We start from the raw sequence: 23,050 nt of genomic DNA on the forward strand, positions 1-23,050 counted from the left end.
AACATCCGACTGAAGTTAATCGCTAGCAAAACAAAGTCAGGCTGCATTTTTCACAGAGTGTATGGCTATAGCTAGCGAGTATTCGGGCAGTCTGTAGATAGATATCTATGTAGCTAGATAGTAAGTAGAGTAGACCCATGTGTTAGCTATCGCTAGTTAAGCTGTTTCTTGTTTTTGAGCCCATATGGCTAGCTGTTTAGCTTGTTGGCTAACTATCTAAAAAGAACAACATACCCAAACAATTGTTAGCTAGCTTAGCAGAGTTAGCCCGTCGCCGCCGAGCCGGAACAGCAGACGATTAAACCCCTTACCAGTGAAAGCCGTCCTCGCCCGACTCACTATCGGGGCATGGAGCAGTTCGACCGGATAAAAGTTCAGTGGCTGTGTATAATGTTGGTTTCGTAAAGACAGGTTGTGTAGATTTCCTCTCGGTTTTATCATCCGATCCCAGCTGGCCGGAACAGTCGGCGCTGAACGGCAGCAGCTCCTCTCGGCTCTCGGCTCTGCTGTGCTCGGCTCTGTCCACCAGCTGCCTCGCTCTCACTCCATCTCCATAGGAACAGGGCGGAGCCACGCGCTGCGCTGCGCAGAACGCGTGTTTTTGTTTTCCATCATCAGCTGAAAGGCGAGCGGAGGAGCCCAGCTACCAAGGACAATGCAAAGCCCGAGAGCAGAGGGGGGCACGGCCAGGGCTACACTTAAAGCTACAGACATACAGTAACGTACTCGGTATGTACTGTAACAAAGTACGGGTTAGTGCGATCCGGCAACACTTACGCTGCGATCGAGTGGTGTCGGGAACTGGGACATACTGTGTGTACCGCGTGTAACTGGCACTCGAACAGCCAGTGAAGTCGTATTTACAAAAGTGGGAAACTCGGGGTTCTAGATGATCTATGCATATCTTATTTGATTTAGTTTGATATTTCTCAGTGTTTGTGGACGGCTCAGTGTCGCTGTTTTGTGATATCTTACGGATCTCCATGCCTATAGTGGGCCGGAGCCTCCGACCATCATCCGACTGGAGTGAAGTTGTAACCATCTGGGAAATGAAGCCTTCCGATGAGTGCTCAAACACAGCGTTCCAGCAACATTCATTATACGTTCAGTAACCAAAGACAAGTCAGTACACGTACAGTAACATACAAAATAGATCAATAAAATCAGTACTAAGTATACCGGCCATAACATAAATAATAATAATAAAAAAAACATATTACAATATAGTCTACCTACATAACAGTATAGCATAGCATACTATAAAATACACAACACAGCATAACATAAGATCCTTAAACAGCATAGAATAACATCACAACATCATCATATAGCATAATATAATACAGCATAGTAGCATATTACAGCAAAGCATAACACCGTTGCATAACATCATAACAGCATAATACAGTATTGCATACCAAAACAATCATAGATTAAAACAGCATAATACACAGCCTAGCATAACATAGTGTAGCACTGCATAACATAGCATACTACACAGCCTAGCATAACATAGTGTAGCACTGCATAACATAGCATACTACACAGCCTAGCATAACATAGTGTAGCACTGCATAACATAGCATAACACACAGCCTAGCATAACATAGTGTAGCACTGCATAACATAGCATACTACACAGCCTAGCATAACATAGTGTAGCACTGCATAACATAGCATACTACACAGCCTAGCATAACATAGCATAGCACAGCATAACATAGCATACTACACAGCCTAGCATAACATAGTGTAGCACTGCATAACATAGCATACTACACAGCCTAGCATAACATAGTGTAGCACTGCATAACATAGCATACTACACAGCCTAGCATAACATAGTGTAGCACTGCATAACATACTACACAGCCTAGCATAACATAGTGTAGCACTGCATAACATAGCATACTACACAGCCTAGCATAACATAGTGTAGCACTGCATAACATAGCATACTACACAGCCTAGCATAACATAGTGTAGCACAGCATAACATAGCATAACACACAGCCTAGCATAACATAGTGTAGCACTGCATAACATAGCATACTACACAGCCTAGCATAACATAGCGTAGCACTGCATAACATAGCATACTACACAGCCTAGCATAACATAGCGTAGCACAGCATAACATAGCATACTACACAGCCTAGCATAACATAGTGTAGCACTGCATAACATAGCATACTACACAGCCTAGCATAACATAGTGTAGCACTGCATAACATAGCATAACACACAGCCTAGCATAACATAGCGTAGCACAGCATAACATAGCATAACACACAGCCTAGCATAACATAGTGTAGCACTGCATAACATAGCATAACACACAGCCTAGCATAACATAGTGTAGCACTGCATAACATAGCATAACACACAGCCTAGCATAACATAGCGTAGCACAGCATAACATAGCATAACACACAGCCTAGCATAACATAGCGTAGCACAGCATAACATAGCATAACACACAGCCTAGCATAACATAGTGTAGCACTGCATAACATAGCATACTACACAGCCTAGCATAACATAGCGTAGCACTGCATAACATAGAATAACACACAGCCTAGCATAACATAGCGTAGCACAGCATAACATAGCATAACACACAGCCTAGCATAACATAGTGTAGCACTGCATAACATAGCATACTACACAGCCTAGCATAACATAGTGTAGCACTGCATAACATAGCATAATACACAGCCTAGCATAACATAGCGTAGCACTGCATAACATAGCATAACACACAGCCTAGCATAACATAGCGTAGCACAGCATAACATAGCATAACACACAGCCTAGCATAACATAGTGTAGCACTGCATAACATAGCATACTACACAGCCTAGCATAACATAGTGTAGCACTGCATAACATAGCATAACACACAGCCTAGCATAACATAGTGTAGCACAGCATAACATAGCATACTACACAGCCTAGCATAACATAGCGTAGCACTGCATAACATAGCATACTACACAGCCTAGCATAACATAGAGTAGCACTGCATAACATAGCATACTACACAGCCTAGCATAACATAGCGTAGCACTGCATAACATAGCATAACACACAGCCTAGCATAACATAGCGTAGCACAGCATAACATAGCATAACACACAGCCTAGCATAACATAGTGTAGCACTGCATAACATAGCATACTACACAGCCTACCATAACATAGTGTAGCACTGCATAACATAGCATAACACACAGCCTAGCATAACATAGTGTAGCACAGCATAACATAGCATACTACACAGCCTAGCATAACATAGCGTAGCACTGCATAACATAGCATACTACACAGCCTAGCATAACATAGAGTAGCACTGCATAACATAGCATACTACACAGCCTAGCATAACATAGCGTAGCACTGCATAACATAGCATACTACACAGCCTAGCATAACTTAGTGTAGCACTGCATAACATAGCATAACACACAGCCTAGCATAACATAGCGTAGCACAGCATAACATAGCATACTACACAGCCTAGCATAACATAGCGTAGCACAGCATAACATAGCATACTACACAGCCTAGCATAACATAGTGTAGCACTGCATAACATAGCATACTACACAGCCTAGCATAACATAGCATAGCACAGCATAACATAGCATACTACACAGCCTAGCATAACATAGCGTAGCACAGCATAACATAGCATACTACACAGCCTAGCATAACATAGTGTAGCACTGCATAACATAGCATACTACACAGCCTAGCATAACATAGCATAGCACAGCATAACATAGCATAATACACAGCCTAGCATAACATAGCGTGGCACAGCATAACATAGCATACTACACAGCCTAGCATAACATAGCGTAGCACAGCATAACATAGCATACTACACAGCCTAGCATAACATAGCGTGGCACAGCATAACATAGCATAACACACAGCCTAGCATAACATAGCATACTACACAGCCTAGCATAACATAGCGTAGCACAGCATAACATAGCATAGCACAGCATAACATAGCATACTACACAGCCTAGCATAACATAGTGTAGCACAGCATTACGTAACATAATCCACAGCCTAATATAACATACCATAGCATAACACACAGCCTAGCATAACATAGCATACTACACAGCCTAGCATAACATAGCGTAGCACAGCATAACATAGCATAACACACAGCCTAGCATAACATAGCGTAGCACAGCATAACATAGCATAACACACAGCCTAGCATAACATAGTGTAGCACTGCATAACATAGCATACTACACAGCCTAGCATAACATAGCGTAGCACAGCATAACATAGCATACTACACAGCCTAGCATAACATAGCGTAGCACAGCATAACATAGCATAGCACAGCATAACATAGCATACTACACAGCCTAGCATAACATAGTGTAGCACAGCATTACATAACATAATACACAGCCTAATATAACATACCGTAGCATAACATAGCATAACACACAGCCTAGCATAACATAGCATACTACATAGCCTAGCATAACATAGCGCAGCACAACATAACATAGCATACTACACAGCCTAGCATAACATAGTGTAGCACAGCATAACATAGCATACGACACAGCCTAGCATAACATAGCATACTACACAGCCTAGCATAACATAGCATACTACACAGCCTAGCATAACATAGCGTAGCACAGCATAACATAGCATACTACACAGCCTAGCATAACATAGCGTAGCACAGCATAACATAGCATACTACACAGCCTAGCATAACATAGTGTAGCACAGCATAACATAGCATACGACACAGCCTAGCATAACATAGCATACTACACAGCCTAGCATAACATAGCGTAGCACAGCCTTACATAACATAATACACAGCCTAATATAACATACCGTAGCATAACATAGCATAACACACAGCCTAGCATAACATAGCATACTACATAGCCTAGCATAACATAGCGCAGCACAACATAACATAGCATACTACACAGCCTAGCATAACATAGTGTAACACAGCATAACATAGCATACGACACAGCCTAGCATAACATAGCATACTACACAGCCTAGCATAACATAGCATACTACACAGCCTAGCATAACATAGCGTAGCACAGCATAACATAGCATACTACACAGCCTAGCATAACATAGCGTAGCACAGCATAACATAGCATACTACACAGCCTAGCATAACATAGTGTAGCACAGCATAACATAGCATACTACACAGCCTAGCATAACATAGCGTAGCACAGCATAACATAGCATACTACACAGCCTAGCATAACATAGCGTAGCACAGCATAACATAGCATAACACACAGCCTAGCATAACATAGCATAGCCTAGCATAACATAGCATAACACACAGCCTAGCATAACATAGCATAGCACTGCATAACATAGCATACTACACAGCCTAGCATAACATAGCGTAGCACTGCATAACATAGCATACTACACAGCCTAGCATAACATAGCGTAGCACAGCATAACATAACATACTACACAGCCTAGCATAACATAGCGTAGCACAGCATAACATAGCATAACACACAGCCTAGCATAACAGCGTAGCACTGCATAACATAGCATACTACACAGCCTAGCATAACATAGCGTAGCACTGCATAACATAGCATACTACACAGCCTAGCATAACATAGCATAGCACAGCATAACATAGTGTAGCACAGCATAACATAGCATAACACACAGCCTAGCATAACATAGCGTAGCCTAGCATAACATAGCATAACACACAGCCTAGCATAACATAGCATAGCACTGCATAACATAGCATACTACACAGCCTAGCATAACATAGCGTAGCACTGCATAACATAACATAGCATAACATAGCGTAGCCTAGCATAACATAGCATAACACACAGCCTAGCATAACATAGCATAGCACTGCATAACATAGCATACTACACAGCCTAGCATAACATAGCGTAGCACTGCATAGCATAACATAGTGTAGCACAGCATAACATAGCATACTACACAGCCTAGCATAACATAGCATAACACACAGCCTAGCATAACATAGCATACTACACAGCCTAGCATAACATAGTGTAGCACTGCATAACATAGCATAACACACAGCCTAGCATAACATAGTGTAGCACTGCATTACATAGCATAATACACAGCCTAGCATAACATAGCATAACACACAGCCTAGCATAACATAGCATAACACACAGCCTAGCATAACATAGCGTAGCACAGCATAACATAGCATACTACACAGCCTAGCATAACATAGTGTAGCACTGCATAACATAGCATAATACACAGCCTAGCATAACATAGCGTAGCACAGCATAACATAGCATAATACACAGCCTAGCATAACATAGTGTAGCACTGCATAACATAGCATAATACACAGCCTAGCATAACATAGCATAACACACAGCCTAGCATAACATAGCATACTACACAGCCTAGCATAACATAGTGTAGCACAGCATAACATAGCATACTACACAGCCTAGCATAACATAGTGTAGCACTGCATAACATAGCATAATACACAGCCTAGCATAACATAGCGTAGCACAGCATAACATAGCATAATACACAGCCTAGCATAACATAGTGTAGCACTGCATAACATAGCATAATACACAGCCTAGCATAACATAGCGTAGCACAGCATAACATAGCATAACACACAGCCTAGCATAACATAGCGTAGCACTGCATAACATAGCATACTACACAGCCTAGCATAACATAGTGTAGCACTGCATAACATAGCATAACACACAGCCTAGCATAACATAGCATAACACACAGCCTAGCATAACATAGCGTAGCACTGCATAACATAGCATACTACACAGCCTAGCATAACATAGCGTAGCACTGCATAACATAGCATACTACACAGCCTAGCATAACATAGTGTAGCACTGCATAACATAGCATACTACACAGCCTAGCATAACATAGCGTAGCACTGCATAACATAGCATACTACACAGCCTAGCATAACATAGTGTAGCACACATAACATAGCATAATACACAGCCTAGCATAACATAGTGTAGCACTGCATAACATAGCATACTACACAGCCTAGCATAACATAGCGTAGCACTGCATAACATAGCATAACACACAGCCTAGCATAACATAGTGTAGCACAGCATAACATAGCATACTACACAGCCTAGCATAACATAGTGTAGCACACATAACATAGCATAACACACAGCCTAGCATAACATAGCATACTACACAGCCTAGCATAACATAGTGTAGCACAGCATAACATAGCATACTACACAGCCTAGCATAACATAGCATACTACACAGCCTAGCATAACATAGCATACTACACAGCCTAGCATAACATAGCGTAGCACTGCATAACATAGCATACTACACAGCCTAGCATAACATAGTGTAGCACACATAACATAGCATAACACACAGCCTAGCATAACATAGCATACTACACAGCCTAGCATAACATAGTGTAGCACAGCATAACATAGCATACTACACAGCCTAGCATAACATAGCGTAGCACTGCATAACATAGCATACTACACAGCCTAGCATAACATAGCGTAGCACAGCATAACATAGCATACTACACAGCCTAGCATAACATAGCATACTACACAGCCTAGCATAACATAGTGTAGCACAGCATAACATAGCATACTACACAGCCTAGCATAACATAGCATACTACACAGCCTAGCATAACATAGTGTAGCACAGCATAACATAGCATACGACACAGCCTAGCATAACATAGCATACTACACAGCCTAGCATAACATAGCATACTACACAGCCTAGCATAACATAGTGTAGCACACATAACATAGCATAATACACAGCCTAGCATAACATAGTGTAGCACTGCATAACATAGCATACTACACAGCCTAGCATAACATAGCGTAGCACTGCATAACATAGCATAACACACAGCCTAGCATAACATAGTGTAGCACAGCATAACATAGCATACTACACAGCCTAGCATAACATAGTGTAGCACACATAACATAGCATAACACACAGCCTAGCATAACATAGCATACTACACAGCCTAGCATAACATAGTGTAGCACAGCATAACATAGCATACTACACAGCCTAGCATAACATAGCATACTACACAGCCTAGCATAACATAGCATACTACACAGCCTAGCATAACATAGCGTAGCACTGCATAACATAGCATACTACACAGCCTAGCATAACATAGTGTAGCACACATAACATAGCATAACACACAGCCTAGCATAACATAGCATACTACACAGCCTAGCATAACATAGTGTAGCACAGCATAACATAGCATACTACACAGCCTAGCATAACATAGCGTAGCACTGCATAACATAGCATACTACACAGCCTAGCATAACATAGCGTAGCACAGCATAACATAGCATACTACACAGCCTAGCATAACATAGCATACTACACAGCCTAGCATAACATAGTGTAGCACAGCATAACATAGCATACTACACAGCCTAGCATAACATAGCATACTACACAGCCTAGCATAACATAGTGTAGCACAGCATAACATAGCATACGACACAGCCTAGCATAACATAGCATACTACACAGCCTAGCATAACATAGCATACTACATAGCCTAGCATAACATAGTGTAGCACAGCATAACATAGCATAATACACAGCCTAGCATAACATAGCGTAGCACTGCATAACATAGCATACTACACAGCCTAGCATAACATAGCGTAGCACTGCATAACATATGAAGTCTAGCATATTGTAGTGTAGCATAGTATTGCATAAGATAGCACAACATAGCATAATATAGCACAGCGTAGCGTAGCATTTCATAACATGGTGAAATGCAATATAGCATAGCAGCATAATACAGTATAGCATAACGTAAACAATAGCACATGGTCATACTGAATTACTGATTCAATACTCAGACTTCACATTCATGGCATTTGGCAGATGCTGTTATTAACATGACATAGTAAGATTACACGAGTTCAGTAGCATGCAATAACAAACAGCCACAACCAGTATAGCCAGTATACGTCCAGTAACACAGTATTAATCAGTATTAATTAAATACCATATTCCCTCAGTACACTCATATCAAACATCCTGAGGTGAGTTTATTGTTTCTCATGTAGCTAAAGAGATTTTGAGGGGTTTGAACGTTCAGTGTTTTCAATTAGTCACACCATAGAAAAGTCGTCTAGTTTTTTCCTCAGTTGGAGTCATAATGGCGCTCTAAGCACTAGAGGGCAGCAGTTCACAGTTAATGCTGCCATATTGGGAGAAACTCCTCATTTCTGTAGCCTCAGTATTTCTGATAATAACACAGATAAACTGTCCAAAATGCACATCTGTAAACTGTATCTTATTTAATGTATTCATATTTATTTATATACTTTACTTTTTTTTTTCTCTCAGCCTCATTGTGGTGTGTCAATGTGTTTGTTTATTCTATGTCTTATTTTTGAAAAACAATAAAAAAAAATATTCACAGAATGTACATCTGTGAATATACTTAGGCAACTATTCTGCTGCTGAATAAGCTTCAGTTTATGTAGCTAGCTTCTGAACTGAATGCTTACAGCAACCAGCTCTTTGCAGTATTGGCTATTACACCATCAGCATAATAATAATAAAAATAATAATAATAAGAAGAAGAAGATTAAATACCCAGTATCTGCACATCAAACCCAACACCTGCTTCTAGCTGCTGTTAGTTATTTAGAGTGTTACATTTTCCGGTTCCTGTCAAATAAAATGTCATATGAAATATTATGTATTCTATTATGTAGAACAGGTATGTAGAGCTCCAGGAGCACATACACATCATAATATCTGCTCTGCCCAAGACATGAGTGCTACAGGATACTTTAACTGGATAATGATCACACAGCACCGGTCTCCTGTTATTGCTCGTGACTCTGGGTGCCTTCCAAGACCGGGTGAAGTTTAATAAGTGAAAGGTGAAAGCGATGAGGTAAGGTTAAAGAGACAGCAACATGAAGGACTACATAAATGTAGACAAGCCAGCACAGCTAAACTCTTACACACAGACACACTTGATCAGCCTAATTCCCAAAAATACAAGTTCAGCCAAGAGCAGAAAGGGTGAAGGGCCTTGCTCAAGGGCCCAACAGAGGCAATCAATAGCCTGGAGCTCTAGGCGGTGAGCCACCACTGCGTATATAATATAGGAAACATAATATAATAGACATTTATATAAAATGAGAAAACATGATAATACACATTCTCGGTCACACACGCTCTATGTATTGCCATGCTCCGTTTATGTGTGCCAAAGGTCACGTTGCTGCAGAGGGGGATTTATGCGGAGGAATCTGGCAACCCGGCAGTCTAGCAATAGTAACCGCGGAAACATGGCGTTGCTCCTGCGTCGCTTCAGCAAAGTCATGCAGAGAAATGCGCTTATTAAGACCTATTCCGACTCCGGAGTGCGTCTGCGCATTTTACCGAGCACCAGCTGCTCCTATGAGGATCCTGTTCAGATCAAAGTGAGCGGACTGACCCCCCGGCAGCATGTGGAGATGCGCTCACACCTTAAGGACGATAAAGGGGTTGTTTTCAAAGCTGCAGCCACGTACCAGGCGGACGGGAGCGGGGAAGTTGACCTGAGCCGTCACTCCTCTTTGGTGGGCAGCTACACGGGCGTTGAACCCATGGGTTTGTTCTGGTCAATGAAACCAGATGTGCCGCACAGTAAAGTGGTGAAGAGGGACGGATCGACCCCCCTGCACGTCCACATAGAGGCTTGCAGTGGGGGGGAGACCCTCGCTAAGGAGACCAATGAAAGGCACTTTGCCAGCCATGGTGTGAGAAGAGTTCCTGTAAGCGATGGCAGAATACGGGGGACCCTCTTCATACCGCCTGGTCAGTTTGCTCCCCAGGTTAGCCTGGAGTTTTACTCTGGTTGCAGTGTTTCCGTTCAATGCACAGTAGCAGCAGTTCAGTCCTGACACTGGGATCTAAAGACACCTCTTGTGATTACATTACTGACACCTGCTCTTCTGGAGCTGTGTTAGGAGCAGGAGAATCCTAAAATGTCCAGGGAAGGACATTGTCTAGCTCAGACATATGCATGATATTCACAAGCATTCGATCAAGTATAACACTGATATTTAAAGGCTCTGTATCTCAGAAACTGTTGATAACTGGTGATTTGAGGTGAATTGGCTTAATACTGATTTCTTTTGATTTCTTGACCTCAGGTTAAAAAAAAACATTGGGACAATGTCAGTCATCTGACACTGGGACAGAGTCAGTCATGTGTTTCTAAAGACACCTGTTGTGATTAGATCATTCAGCTAATGTAAGGTGCACCCCTTTCTGACTTGCTCACATAATCTATTAAAACGCATATGAGAGCCACTGGAGCCTAAACTCTCCATGCTCAGTGTCAAGTGTTGGCTAGAGGGTTTAAAAAGCCTCCAAGTTCTGGGCCGTGGAGCTGTTAAATTCTCGCATCGGAAACTCCAAGCTGGTTCTGCTACAAACCTTTGTGTATAATTATATCTGCAGAGACGTCGTCCCTGGCAGTTCAGTAAGAGGGGCTATATATTGTTCCTATGAGTGTTTAGTAAGGCAAATTGACCTATTATGCTGATGTCAAAGGCTTTACGGGACACATAGCTTTACAGGAGAAGGAAATGTCAGTCAATATTTAAAATGTATTCCACATGTTCAAAGTGATACATGGGGGGGGGAATTGAGCTAGAATAGAGGGGCCCATGGTAGGCTTAGAGAGAGGGGGAGCCTGCCGAAGAGGTACCTGTGGGGGAAAAAGATATAATTGAATAAAGCTAGCTGAGAATATACTCATGTAGGAAAATGACTTTAGTGCAGACCAGGTATAATTACGGGCAGGGGATATTTTTGAGAACGTACTTTTTTCCCCACATCTCCAGCAACTTTTCTGAAAATCTCTCATTCCACACAAGAAAGGAAAAACAGCCCTAAAACACTCATATGAGCATGCCAGCCCTGCAAAGTTGGCTGCCAAATTCCTCAAGAAGCAAGGGTAGCAGCCAAAATAGACCTAAATACAACGCAAAGCTAAAACGTGTTTTCCAACAAACATTTCTCACTGTGTTGTTCAAACAGCAGGTCTCCAGAACTTGATTCCACACACAGACTCAAAAGATGTACCATATAGTGATGTGCTGTCTCTGAATCACTCATACACTTCTCATCAGGCAGTTTTTTTTTCTCCAAATATGAGCATGTTATGTCAGCATTTGTAGCAGGCTGCTTTTGCCAATCCACTCAAAAACACTGAAAACTCTCCACTTTGAAGAACGCTTTCAAAAAGGTTTGTCACCTAAAAGACGGTGTTTGTGTTGACCGGAGGCCAAAACACAGAGAAAAAGGGATGTTTTTAAAATATTAAAATATGTGTAGACTCAGTCTAGGGGGAAGAGAGAGTCAGAGTCATGTAGCGTTTTATTTGTAGAATATTTCATGTTTAATAAAAATGTCTTGATTAATTGTTGATTGGGCAGTGGTGGCTCAGCGGTTAAAGCGCCAGGCTATCGATGACATGGTTGTGGGTTCGATTCCTGGGCTCAGCAAGCTGCCACTGTTGGGCCCTTGAACCCTTTACATTCTCTGCTCCCTGGGCACTGGAGTTGGCTGCCCACCGCTCTGGGTGTGTGTGTACTCACTGCCCCTAGTTCACTAATGTGTGTGTGTGTGTGTGTGTGTGTGTGTGTGTATTCACTACCACAGATGGGTTAAATGCAAAGGAAACATTGTGTACACTGTACAGTGACAAATATGTGCACCTTTACCTTTGATGGGCACATGAATGCACATGGTTGGAAAAGCAGACTTATCACATTTTTTTAATCTCATTCCTGTCTGAACTGGTCAAGAGTGCTGAGAAATCTGAGCATATTCTTTTGTCAGTTTTGTAGTGGTGCTGATGACTGCTTCTCTGCATCTGAGGATTAACTGAAGAGCTCACTTAACCTAGACTGCTTAGGCGGAAGCTGTGAAGAGTTCCTCTACTGATTAGTGGAGATGGGCTTTCGTCCCTCTTTAGGGCTCTGTCAGCAGTAGTGGCTTTCTTTACATACTACAACGGTTTGTCACTGTCTTCATTTTTGAACATTGAAACATTAAACAACCACGTTGACCATTTGTGATGGACGCAGATGGAATTTGGCTTCCGCTTTTATCCCATCCGTGCAGTGAACACACACACACACACACCAGTGAAACACACACAGTGAGCACATGTGCCCAGTGCGGTGGGCAGCCGGCTGTGCCCAGGGAGCACAGAGGGTGAAGGGCCAAGTTCAAGGATGTTGCATCATATTTTTAAAGATTGACCAAAATTAGTTTAAAGTGGTCTACCAATCCTTATGATACAATACATGGACAAAAGTGTTTCAGGTAATGCTATTGCCACAGGTGTATGTATTATGGAAAGTTCAGTAATCTAGGACACTGTAGTATGGATGGTTTAATAAATCTATGAGAACAGTGTAGTATGGACGGTTTAGTCATCTACATGAACAGTGTAGTATGGACGGTTTAGTCATCTACAAGAACAGTGTAGTCTGGACGGTTTAGTAATCTACAAGAACAGTGTAGTCTGGACGGTTAAGTAATCTACAAGAACAGTGTAGTCTGGACGGTTTAGTAATCTACAAGAACAGTGTAGTCTGGACGGTTTAGTAATCTACAAGAACAGTGTAGTCTGGACGGTTTAGTCATCTACAAGAACAGTGTAGTCTGGACGGTTTAGTAATCTACAAGAACAGTGTAGTCTGGACGGTTTAGTAATCTACAAGAACAGTGTAGTCTGGACGGTTTAGTAATCTACAAGAACAGTGTATTCTGGACGGTTTAGTAATCTACAAGAACAGTGTAGTATGGACGGTTTAGTAATCTACAAGAACAGTGTAGTATGGACGGTTTAGTAATCTACAAGAACAGTGTAGTATGGACGGTTTAGTAATCTACAAGAACAGTGTAGTATGGACGGTTTAGTCATCTACAAGAACAGTGTAGTATGGACGGTTTAGTCATCTACAAGAACAGTGTAGTCTGGACGGTTTAGTCATCTACAAGAACAGTGTAGTCTGGACGGTTTAGTCATCTACAAGAACAGTGTAGTCTGGACGGTTAAGTAATCTGCAAGAACAGTGTAGTCTGGACGGTTTAGTCATCTACAAGAACAGTGTAGTCTGGACGGTTTAGTCATCTACAAGAACAGTGTAGTCTGGACGGTTTAGTCATCTACAAGAACAGTGTAGTCTGGACGGTTTAGTCATCTACAAGAACAGTGTAGTATGGACGGTTTAGTCATCTACAAGAACAGTGTAGTCTGGACGGTTTAGTCATCTACATGAACAGTGTAGTATGGACGGTTTAGTCATCTACAAGAACAGTGTAGTATGGACGGTTTAGTCATCTACAAGAACAGTGTAGTATGGACGGTTTAGTCATCTACAAGAACAGTGTAGTCTGGACGGTTTAGTCATCTACAAGAACAGTGTAGTCTGGACGGTTTAGTCATCTACAAGAACAGTGTAGTCTGGACGGTTTAGTCATCTACAAGAACAGTGTAGTCTGGACGGTTTAGTCATCTACAAGAACAGTGTAGTCTGGACGGTTTAGTCATCTACAAGAACAGTGTAGTCTGGACGGTTTAGTCATCTACAAGAACAGTGTAGTCTGGACGGTTTAGTCATCTACAAGAACAGTGTAGTCTGGACGGTTTAGTCATCTACAAGAACAGTGTAGTCTGGAAGGTTTAGTAATCTACAAGAACAGTGTAGTCTGGACGGTTTAGTAATCTACAAGAACAGTGTAGTCTGGACGGTTTAGTCATCTACAAGAACAGTGTAGTCTGGACGGTTTAGTAATCTACAAGAATATCTTTTTATGGATGAGATGGTGGGCAGCTACACGGGCGTTGAACCCATGGGTTTGTTCTGGTCAATGAAACCAGACGTGCTGCACAGTAAAGTGGTGAAGAGGGACGGATCGACCCCCCCGGATCGATCAGTTTGCTCACCAGTTCTATTATGAGACATAGGGTCCATTAGTTTCATCTACTTACTGCACTTTAAAGTCTCCATGACCTGAACGCTTGAAAGAGCACCTCACCACCATGACGACTCCTAACGGTCCACTTGTACCTACAGAATCCTATGGTCTGGCCTTTGTGAATTAGGCCCTTTAGTGGCCCTAGAAATATAAAAGCATAGATCTTCTTGGTTGTAGTTCTCCTCGGAGCAGAAATGTAACACTTCATTTGGAGTGGTTGACCAAAACAAGTGTTAGTTAGTTCTTTAAGGATTGTAATGGAGCAAAGAGGCTAGAAAGAAAAGGACTATGGACATTGTCTACCACGATAAATAAGGAAAGGCAGGAGTATCGTAAAAAAATAAATCAATCAAAAATACGGCTATTTGGAAAAGTTGGACAGATCTGTTTGCTCATATGAGACAGATCTAATATGCTTAAATGCTTTCCATTATCTTTCAACAAGCACAGATCAACCAATGGCACTGAGGTCGAGCAATGCTGTGTAGACAAGCTCCACATCCTTCAAGGTTATTTTTAGATATACAGGCAGGAAGGAATACAAAGAGTGTCATTTTAGCCGTATTAGATCTGACCTTCTGATGCCCTGATTTTGGGAACATTGGGTCAGAAAATTGCTCTTATGTATCTTTAGACCCATCTCTACGTCTCGGTTTCGGGATACAACTTTATTCACCAGTGCTCTATTTCTGTTATACAATAACATATAATACAGCATAGTATAATATAAAGTTCAAGATATTAGATATTAGATAAAGTTGTGCCGGGGATGTACGGTCATACAGCACACCACATAGGTAAATACATAGTGGAAATTCAGTTTAATTGGCATAAAATTACACAGAATCCCATTTTGCTCTTGTATTTTGGAATGGTTCACTTGTTTATTTACTCACAGTGTCATATCTCTGAAGATCTGTGTAGTTCCTCATATAGGAAACTGGCCTGTGAAATCAGATGACACTAAATTCCAAGACGTTCTTTTCTCAGAAACCCAGCAAATCAATGAACTGAGCGAACCTCAGTACACAGTACACTATACATAAAATCTTCAGCATCAAGAATCACATTCTAGTTAGTGAATTTCTAACAGGCGTTCAATTGCATGCACACAGCTTGCGTAATCTTCACAGAAAAGCACTCATTCAAACATGAGCCTAAGGTTGCAATACTAAATGGTATAAAGACCCTCAACACTGGGCTGTGGAGCAGTGGTTCTGTTCTCTGAAGTGATGGAGCTCCACCCAGTAGCACTGGATGAGTGGCAGTGGAGTTTGTCTAGACTATATCAACTGAGTATGACATCATTAAGTGCTTGTATGTTATATTGAACAATAACGATAAACTAAGCACAAGATGTTCTGTTTTATAGGAGAAGGCCCATTCCCTGGAATTATAGATCTGTACACTCTGGGAGGCATTCTGTGTGAGCCGCGAGCAGCTCTGCTGGCGAGTAATGGATTTGTGACGTTGGCCCTGGCTCTCTACGGCTACCAGGACATGCCCAAAAAAATAGAAAAACTTGAACTGGAGTACTTTGAAGAAGCATTAACATTCCTGCAGAAGCTACCTCAGGTCAGTGGAGTTAAGCTACATGCGAGACACAAACCTCCAGGTTCCTAGAACATGCAAGGCACTAGAAATTTACTTGCACTATGGTCATTTCATTGCCTGGTGTTGTAGCACTGAGGAGACTGTAATAAACTTTTTATGTTGAACTAAACCAGTCAAGAACATTATGTATGTTTTTTCTTTGGTTCCTTACCCCACAGGTGAAAAAAACTGGAGTGGGCATAGTGTCAATCTCAAAGAGTGGAGAACTTGCCCTGTCAATGGCTTCGCTCCTGCCCAACGTGAAAGCTACTGCCTGGATCAACGGCAACATTGCCAATGTCATTTTTCCTCTCCACTACAAAGACATTGTCTTCCCACCTCTCACAGTAAGTATGGAGAGAATAACCGTTACACCTTCAGGTGTCTTGGACATTAGAGATGCCCTTGAAGATCCCATGCTAAAGGAGAACCATGCCAGTGTTATGCCCATAGAGCGCGCCAGCTGCAATTTCCTGTTTGTTGTGTCAGAAGATGACAGGAACTGGAACAGTGCCTATTATGCAGAACAGGCTTCCAACATACTCAAGGCGCACGGAAAGACAAACTACGAAGTGGTGAGCTACCCAAAAGCAGGGCACTTTCTGGAAGTCCCTTACATGCCCCACTACCCGTCTGGAATCCACGCTGCAGTGGGTCAAGCGGTTGCTTTCGGAGGAGAACCCAAAGCCCATGCTGACGCACAGGTTGATGCGTGGAGAAGAGTGCTGGAGTTTTTCAAAAAGCACCTGGATTGTGATAATGGCCCTTTTAAATCTTTGCTTGAACCAAAGAGGCAGCTGAAGGATGAATAAGAAGAAAAACTACAGTCAAAATACGTAGCTTGTGAGCGAGAATGAAAATAAAAAGAAACTGTGAAATTCCACTTGTTGCCATCTCTAATCACTAGTGCTCTAGCTCTAGTACCAGTCTAGTATTCTATTCAGCTCTGAATCACATTGAAGGCACTCTCATCTCTAAAGGAAAAACTATTGGGCCAAATCCCAGATGACAGGATCACTAGGAAATAAAGAAAGTAGTGAATGAGGACAAAGAGATGAAGGAACCAGTCTTGTGAGAGTCTTGTGAGATTTAGAAACATTAATACTCATTTTCTTTAGTGTCAATTTAAACAATACTTTGGACAGCACAGGGCTTATTTGACATGATTATGAAATATTATTTTATCTTAACATACTAACATGCTCATGTTTGAATAGAATCAGACACCCTATTACCTCTCATAATCTGGCTAACATAAAAGCACATTTTACACAGTGGCTGTACAAGATGGCATGCTGTCAGCATCTCTAAACCTGCAAAGTGTACCTGTCATACCTGCCCCTGTTTTGTGTCACCGTGTGCTCTCCACCACATGGCTCTGTTTTTGTCTTGTCAGTTCCAGCCCCTCCTGTTCATTAGTGTTCCCACCTGTGCCTCCTCTCTAGCCATGCCCCCTTGTTAGTCCCAGATGTTTTTCGTGTGTCAGTTGTTATTCTCTGAAAAAAAAAAAAAACCTGTGTTTATGTCCGCATCAAGATAATCTGGTTGAAACCGAAAGAAAGCAGTGGTGTTGATGTGACCTACTGAAATTGTGTAAAAACACATTTGACACATGTCACTGTATTTACTCACTGACAAATGTTTTGGTCAGTGAGTAAATACAGATGTATGAAAAGATTTGGGTGCACCCTGTTCAGATTAAATGTTTTGTTTCACTACAGTAAGAAAAAAAAGACTTTGACTAAGAATTAAAAATTTAATTATAAAAAGGTTCTGGCTCAATGCTTTTTGTCAATATATGAAATTCAGCCACATGCTTTAAAATTAGCCAAAAAAAACAAACAAATTTAAGGTTTCAGTATTTGTTTACTTATTTTTACACAAATGTGATTTGAATGGGGTTGCCCCAAAAGGCGGTGGCGAAGACATGCTATGGCAGTAAACAGAGGCTACAGTGGATGGTAGGATGGTAAATAATATACTAATCTAATGCAGTCAAAGGTATAAAGATTTAAAGATTCTGTTATTATTGTTAGATCAGATCTATTGAAATAGATAAAGAACTGAATGTAATGTAATTTGTATTTCTGATTACTGAGTATCAGTATGCTTTCTGAAATATTTTCACTCCTCTGTGTTTTGTATATTTCGCAAATTAAAATTTAAACAAACTTAATAAAATAAATAAGTGATTCTAAATCTAATCGATATGACTGGTTTATATATCAAAACATGCACACACATATATGTAAATGCAATGCATTGGAAACATCAAACTCTTTCACTTTTTATGTTATATAAAACAAATTTCAATAATTCCCTCATCAATCTACACTTAGTACCCCATAATAAAGTGAAAGTAAACTAACAATTTTTTTACATGGACAGAAGTACTTATACTCTTTCCTATGACATTTGAAATTTGGCTCTAGGGGTCTCCCTTTCTCTTGATCATATTTTGGATGTTTCTACACTTTGATCAGACATGATTTGGAAAACACGCACCTGTCTGTAAGGTTTCAAAGCTGACTGTGCATAACAGAGCAGAAGACACAGATCTAAAGAAGGCTGCAAAAAAAATGACATTGCTGCACAGAAAGTTCCGAAGAGCACAGTGGCCTCCATAATTCTTAATTGTAAGAAGTTAGGAATAACCAGAACTCTTCCTAGAGCTGGACGCCCGCCAAATTAAATAATTAGGGGAGAGAGGCTTTGGTAAGAGAGGTGATCAAGAACCCAATGGTCACTTTGGCTGAGTTCCAAAGACCCTGTGTGCAGATGGGAGAAACCTCATTACTGAAGCGTACCACCAATCTGGGCCTTGTGGCAGAGTGGCCAGACAGACGTCTCTCTTCAGTAAATGACACGGGAAGGCCTGTCTGCCTGTCACATCTGGAGGAAACCAGGTACTGCTCATCGCCTGCCCAATACCATCCCTACAGTGAAGCCTTCTGGTGGCAGCATCCTGCTGTGGGGGTGTTTTTCAGCGGCTGGGACAGGCAGATTGATCATGGCTGGGGGAAAGCTGAATAGAGCAAAGTACAGAGATATTCCTAATGAAAACCTGATCTGGAGCGTGTGGGACCTCAGACTGGATCGAAGGTTTACCTTCCAACAAGACAATGATCTTAAGCACACAGCCAAGACAACACAGAAGTTGGCTTAGGGGCAGCCAGGGCCCTGATTTGAACACAGTTGGGCATCTCTAGAGAGACCTAAAATAGCTGTCCACCGATGGCCCCCATCCAACCTGACAGAGCTTGAGAGGATTTGCAGAGAAGAACAAAATGTGAAAAAAGTGAAAAGGTCTGAAGATGCATGCTTAGAGGAGCCTATGGTAAAGGTGCACGTATTTGTCACTGTACACCAAAATGTGTCCTCCGCATTTAACCCATCTGGTAGTGAACACACACGTGTTAGGGGCAGTGAGTACACACACACGCACCCAGAGCGGTGGGCAGCCAACTCCAGCGCCCGGGGAGCAGAGAGGGTAAAGGGCCTTGCTCAAGGGCCCAACAGTGGCAGCTTGCCGAGCCCGGGAATTGAACCCACAACCCTGTTATCAATATCCCGGCACTCTAACCGCTGAGCCACCACTGCCCTGATGAGAGTAAGTATGAGCTTTGAAGAGTCAGAGAAGAGTTGATTCAGCTGACAATTCCTAATTATAATCGATGACCTGCCTTAGGCCTGATTAGCTAATAAAGACCTGAGACCTTGTCCAAAAAACATGTCAGAGTGTGTCCTAATTGCATACGAAATACTAACAAGGTCCTGAGTATATAGCAGGGATTGAGGATAATGATGCAAGTGCAGCAGGGCGGCAGCAGGAGAACTTGGAGTGACGTATGTGCACCAAGCTGCCAAACCTGCACTATTAAGATTAGTAAATAGCTATATACCTCATAGTGTTGGTGTGCAGTATGCAATTGGGACGTAGCCTGAGCTTTTGCAAAATACTGTGTTATATGTCTGCTTAGCTACAGAGGCAGTGTTTATTACATATGTGTCATTTGGCCAAGGGTATCCAAGCTTTGCATTATTTAATGCATTTGCATTATCTATCAGAAACTGATCAATGCCCTTTAGAAATACCATTTATTCAATACGGAATAAGGTCAGTGCAGGGGGTCACCAATTCTGTCCACAAAGGGCTGACATGACTGAAGCCTTGTTGTACTTACTTAATTAGTTGCTCTCAGTTTTCAACAATTGATGATGTGTCTTTTGTTCAATTGGAGTGAAAATCTAATCCAATGTGGACAAGATTGGTGACCCCTGCATTCACCTTAGTCCACATCGAATAAGTGATATTCCTCAAGGGATCTGAGTTACATAGTGTATCACAATTTGACAACTTTAACTGAAAGCTTTCTGATGTAAGCTTCAAGTGTACTGGTCGGAGGTCTGTACTGTCCTAGCTGAGGAGGAATTTAGGCAAGTACTGAGGAATTTCTAGAGTCTGCGAGAAGTGTACTAAGCAGGCCTATTTCAGAAATCAGAATGTTCAGCCTTTCTCAAACACACTGTATTTAAATACACTTCCTGTCCCTTCTTTAGGTCAGCCATTACATTGTCAAATTAGCTCGTCAAATCCAGGCTTACAGGTTGTTGCTAACCAAATACATGTGCATATAGTCACTATTTCATCTGTATATATATATTTGTATATTTGTTTTTTGTATTTCTTTTGCTTATATTTCTATATTTCTATATTTTCATATTTTTATATTTTATTTTTTTACTTAAATGTAACTAATTCTATTTGTATTTTATTTATTTTATTTTTCTTTTGCACTTTTGCACTTTACTTCATTAAGTTAAGGTTTAGTTAAGTTTAAATGTAGATCTTTATTGTATAGCTTGATGTGGGCAGACTGTCATAAAAGCATTTCACTGCAAGTTATACTGTGTACGACTATGTATGTGACAAATAAAATTTGATTTGATTTTGATTTGATTTGATTTGATTTGAATGACAAGAGTTGACATTATGCAAAAAGCTAACACTGGCCAACGCTAGCTTTTACCATCACTTTTCACAAATCTGATCACTCAAACCACTTCAGAAGGGGGTCTGAGACATATTTGAGTCTCATGTTATAGCAGTGTAAACACCTTGGTCTCGCCAAGATGCATTCAACCCACCAAAACCCCTCCCAGTACAACCTAACCAAACAACATTGCAGCGCAATGCGTGAATTTGCATATTCCTTCACACACAGTGATCAGATTTCAGTCTGACTACTCGAAGACACACTTAACTACGGAGTGTAGTAAATGCGCATAGGCTAAAATCTCATAAGTGTCTTCATCTTGCCCTTGTGTTTTTCCCTTTCTGGGTGTCTGTCTCCATCACATTGGCACATGGCTCTGTTTGTATTTTGTCCTTGCCTCCTCCCTAGTCTCCGCCTTTGTCCCCACCTTGCCATTTGTCTCCCAGGTGTTCTCCCTTGTAGCCCTGCCCCTTTGTTAAATCTTCTCAGGTGTTCCTCGTGTGTTTCAGTTCAGTGTATATGTAGTAGCATTGTTGCCTGTGGATCTCGTTGGTTATCGTGTTTGTGAGTGCATGTTCACGTTTGGTTTCCAGTTTTATTAGTAGCTCTTGCTTGTTTTGGTTTAATTTAGTATTTGTGCTCTCTCTGTTTGTTCTGTTTCTTGCTTTCGCTTTGTGTCTGGCTGTCTTTATTAAAAACCAACACCCTGCACTTAAGTCCTCCTCATCCCTGCCTGCCTCCCAAGTGTTACACTCATCAAGATACAATCCAGATGCTAGTCACATGAAGTGACCACTTACGGGCTCAAAACCGGACCTACAGACTACCAAATGAGCTTTAATTATTTATTTTTTGCTAAATGATTTTGGGGGAAGTGGGGAGGGGCAAGGCTAAAAGCTAACCTAGCAATCTACAATCTCTTTAGCACATCATGCTGAGAGGACGCAAGGAGAGGACAGCAACATTATCCAATACGACAAGCTTTCACCAGTACTGTAATTTAGCCAATAAAAGCTTATCCTAGCTTATCAAAAGTTGATCATTTTCCCTCAGGGGTCTATGAAAAGTAAAATAACAGGGTTGTTCATTTACATCTGCATGTTTTTCACCCCATCCAAACACTCCTACATTATACAGTCTATAGCACTTTTACATTCTCTACACTTCACCACCCTGAATGACTGCAGATATTTGTGAATTGTGCAGAACTTTCCTCTTTAAAGTGTGAATTTGGAAAAACATCCAAATGGTCGTACACTGAGGGGGCAAACCAGGACTGGTAGGGTAGATCTGGCAGAGCCGTGTTTGAGGAGGCGTGTCTCTCTCCCATCAGTCTCCTGAAGGCGC

At 41.5% G+C, this 23,050-nt stretch overlaps 2 protein-coding genes across 5 annotated transcripts in view; one reads left to right on the forward strand and one right to left on the reverse strand.

Moving 5' to 3' along the window:
- The window catches only part of susd6 (sushi domain containing 6), a 28,449-nt gene extending 27,819 nt beyond the window's left edge, over positions 1–630 (reverse strand). For 2 of the 4 annotated variants that reach the window (XM_072685466.1, XM_072685475.1), the window contains exon 1: positions 312–629. The gene's annotated coding sequence lies outside the window, so the exon portion shown is untranslated. Of the gene's footprint in view, positions 1–311 lie in introns of all 4 variants that reach the window. The other 2 variants (XM_072685458.1, XM_072685484.1) reach the window with 2 other exon arrangements.
- Positions 631–10,406: 9,776 nt separating this feature from the next.
- acot20 (acyl-CoA thioesterase 20) lies at positions 10,407–18,892 on the forward strand. The gene is made up of 3 exons (XM_072697490.1): positions 10,407–10,928; positions 16,486–16,688; positions 16,886–18,892. The coding sequence occupies exons 1-3, from the start codon at positions 10,418–10,420 to the stop codon at positions 17,516–17,518; spliced, it is 1,347 nt and encodes a 448-aa protein (XP_072553591.1). The 5' UTR covers positions 10,407–10,417; the 3' UTR covers positions 17,519–18,892.
- Positions 18,893–23,050: the final 4,158 nt, after the last annotated feature.

This window comes from Salminus brasiliensis, chromosome 1, assembly GCF_030463535.1.
Source record: "Salminus brasiliensis chromosome 1, fSalBra1.hap2, whole genome shotgun sequence".
NCBI classification, from domain to species: Eukaryota; Metazoa; Chordata; class Actinopteri; order Characiformes; family Bryconidae; genus Salminus; species Salminus brasiliensis.

Coding starts and splice junctions, on each gene's coding strand:
- acot20 (XM_072697490.1), top strand. CDS start 10,418: ATGGCGTTGCTCCTGCGTCGCTTCAGCAAAGTCATGCAGAGAAATGCG. Junction 10,929..16,485: donor GACCCTCTTCATACCGCCTG/GTCAGTTTGCTC, acceptor TCTGTTTTATAG/GAGAAGGCCCATTCCCTGGA. Junction 16,689..16,885: donor TCCTGCAGAAGCTACCTCAG/GTCAGTGGAGTT, acceptor CTTACCCCACAG/GTGAAAAAAACTGGAGTGGG.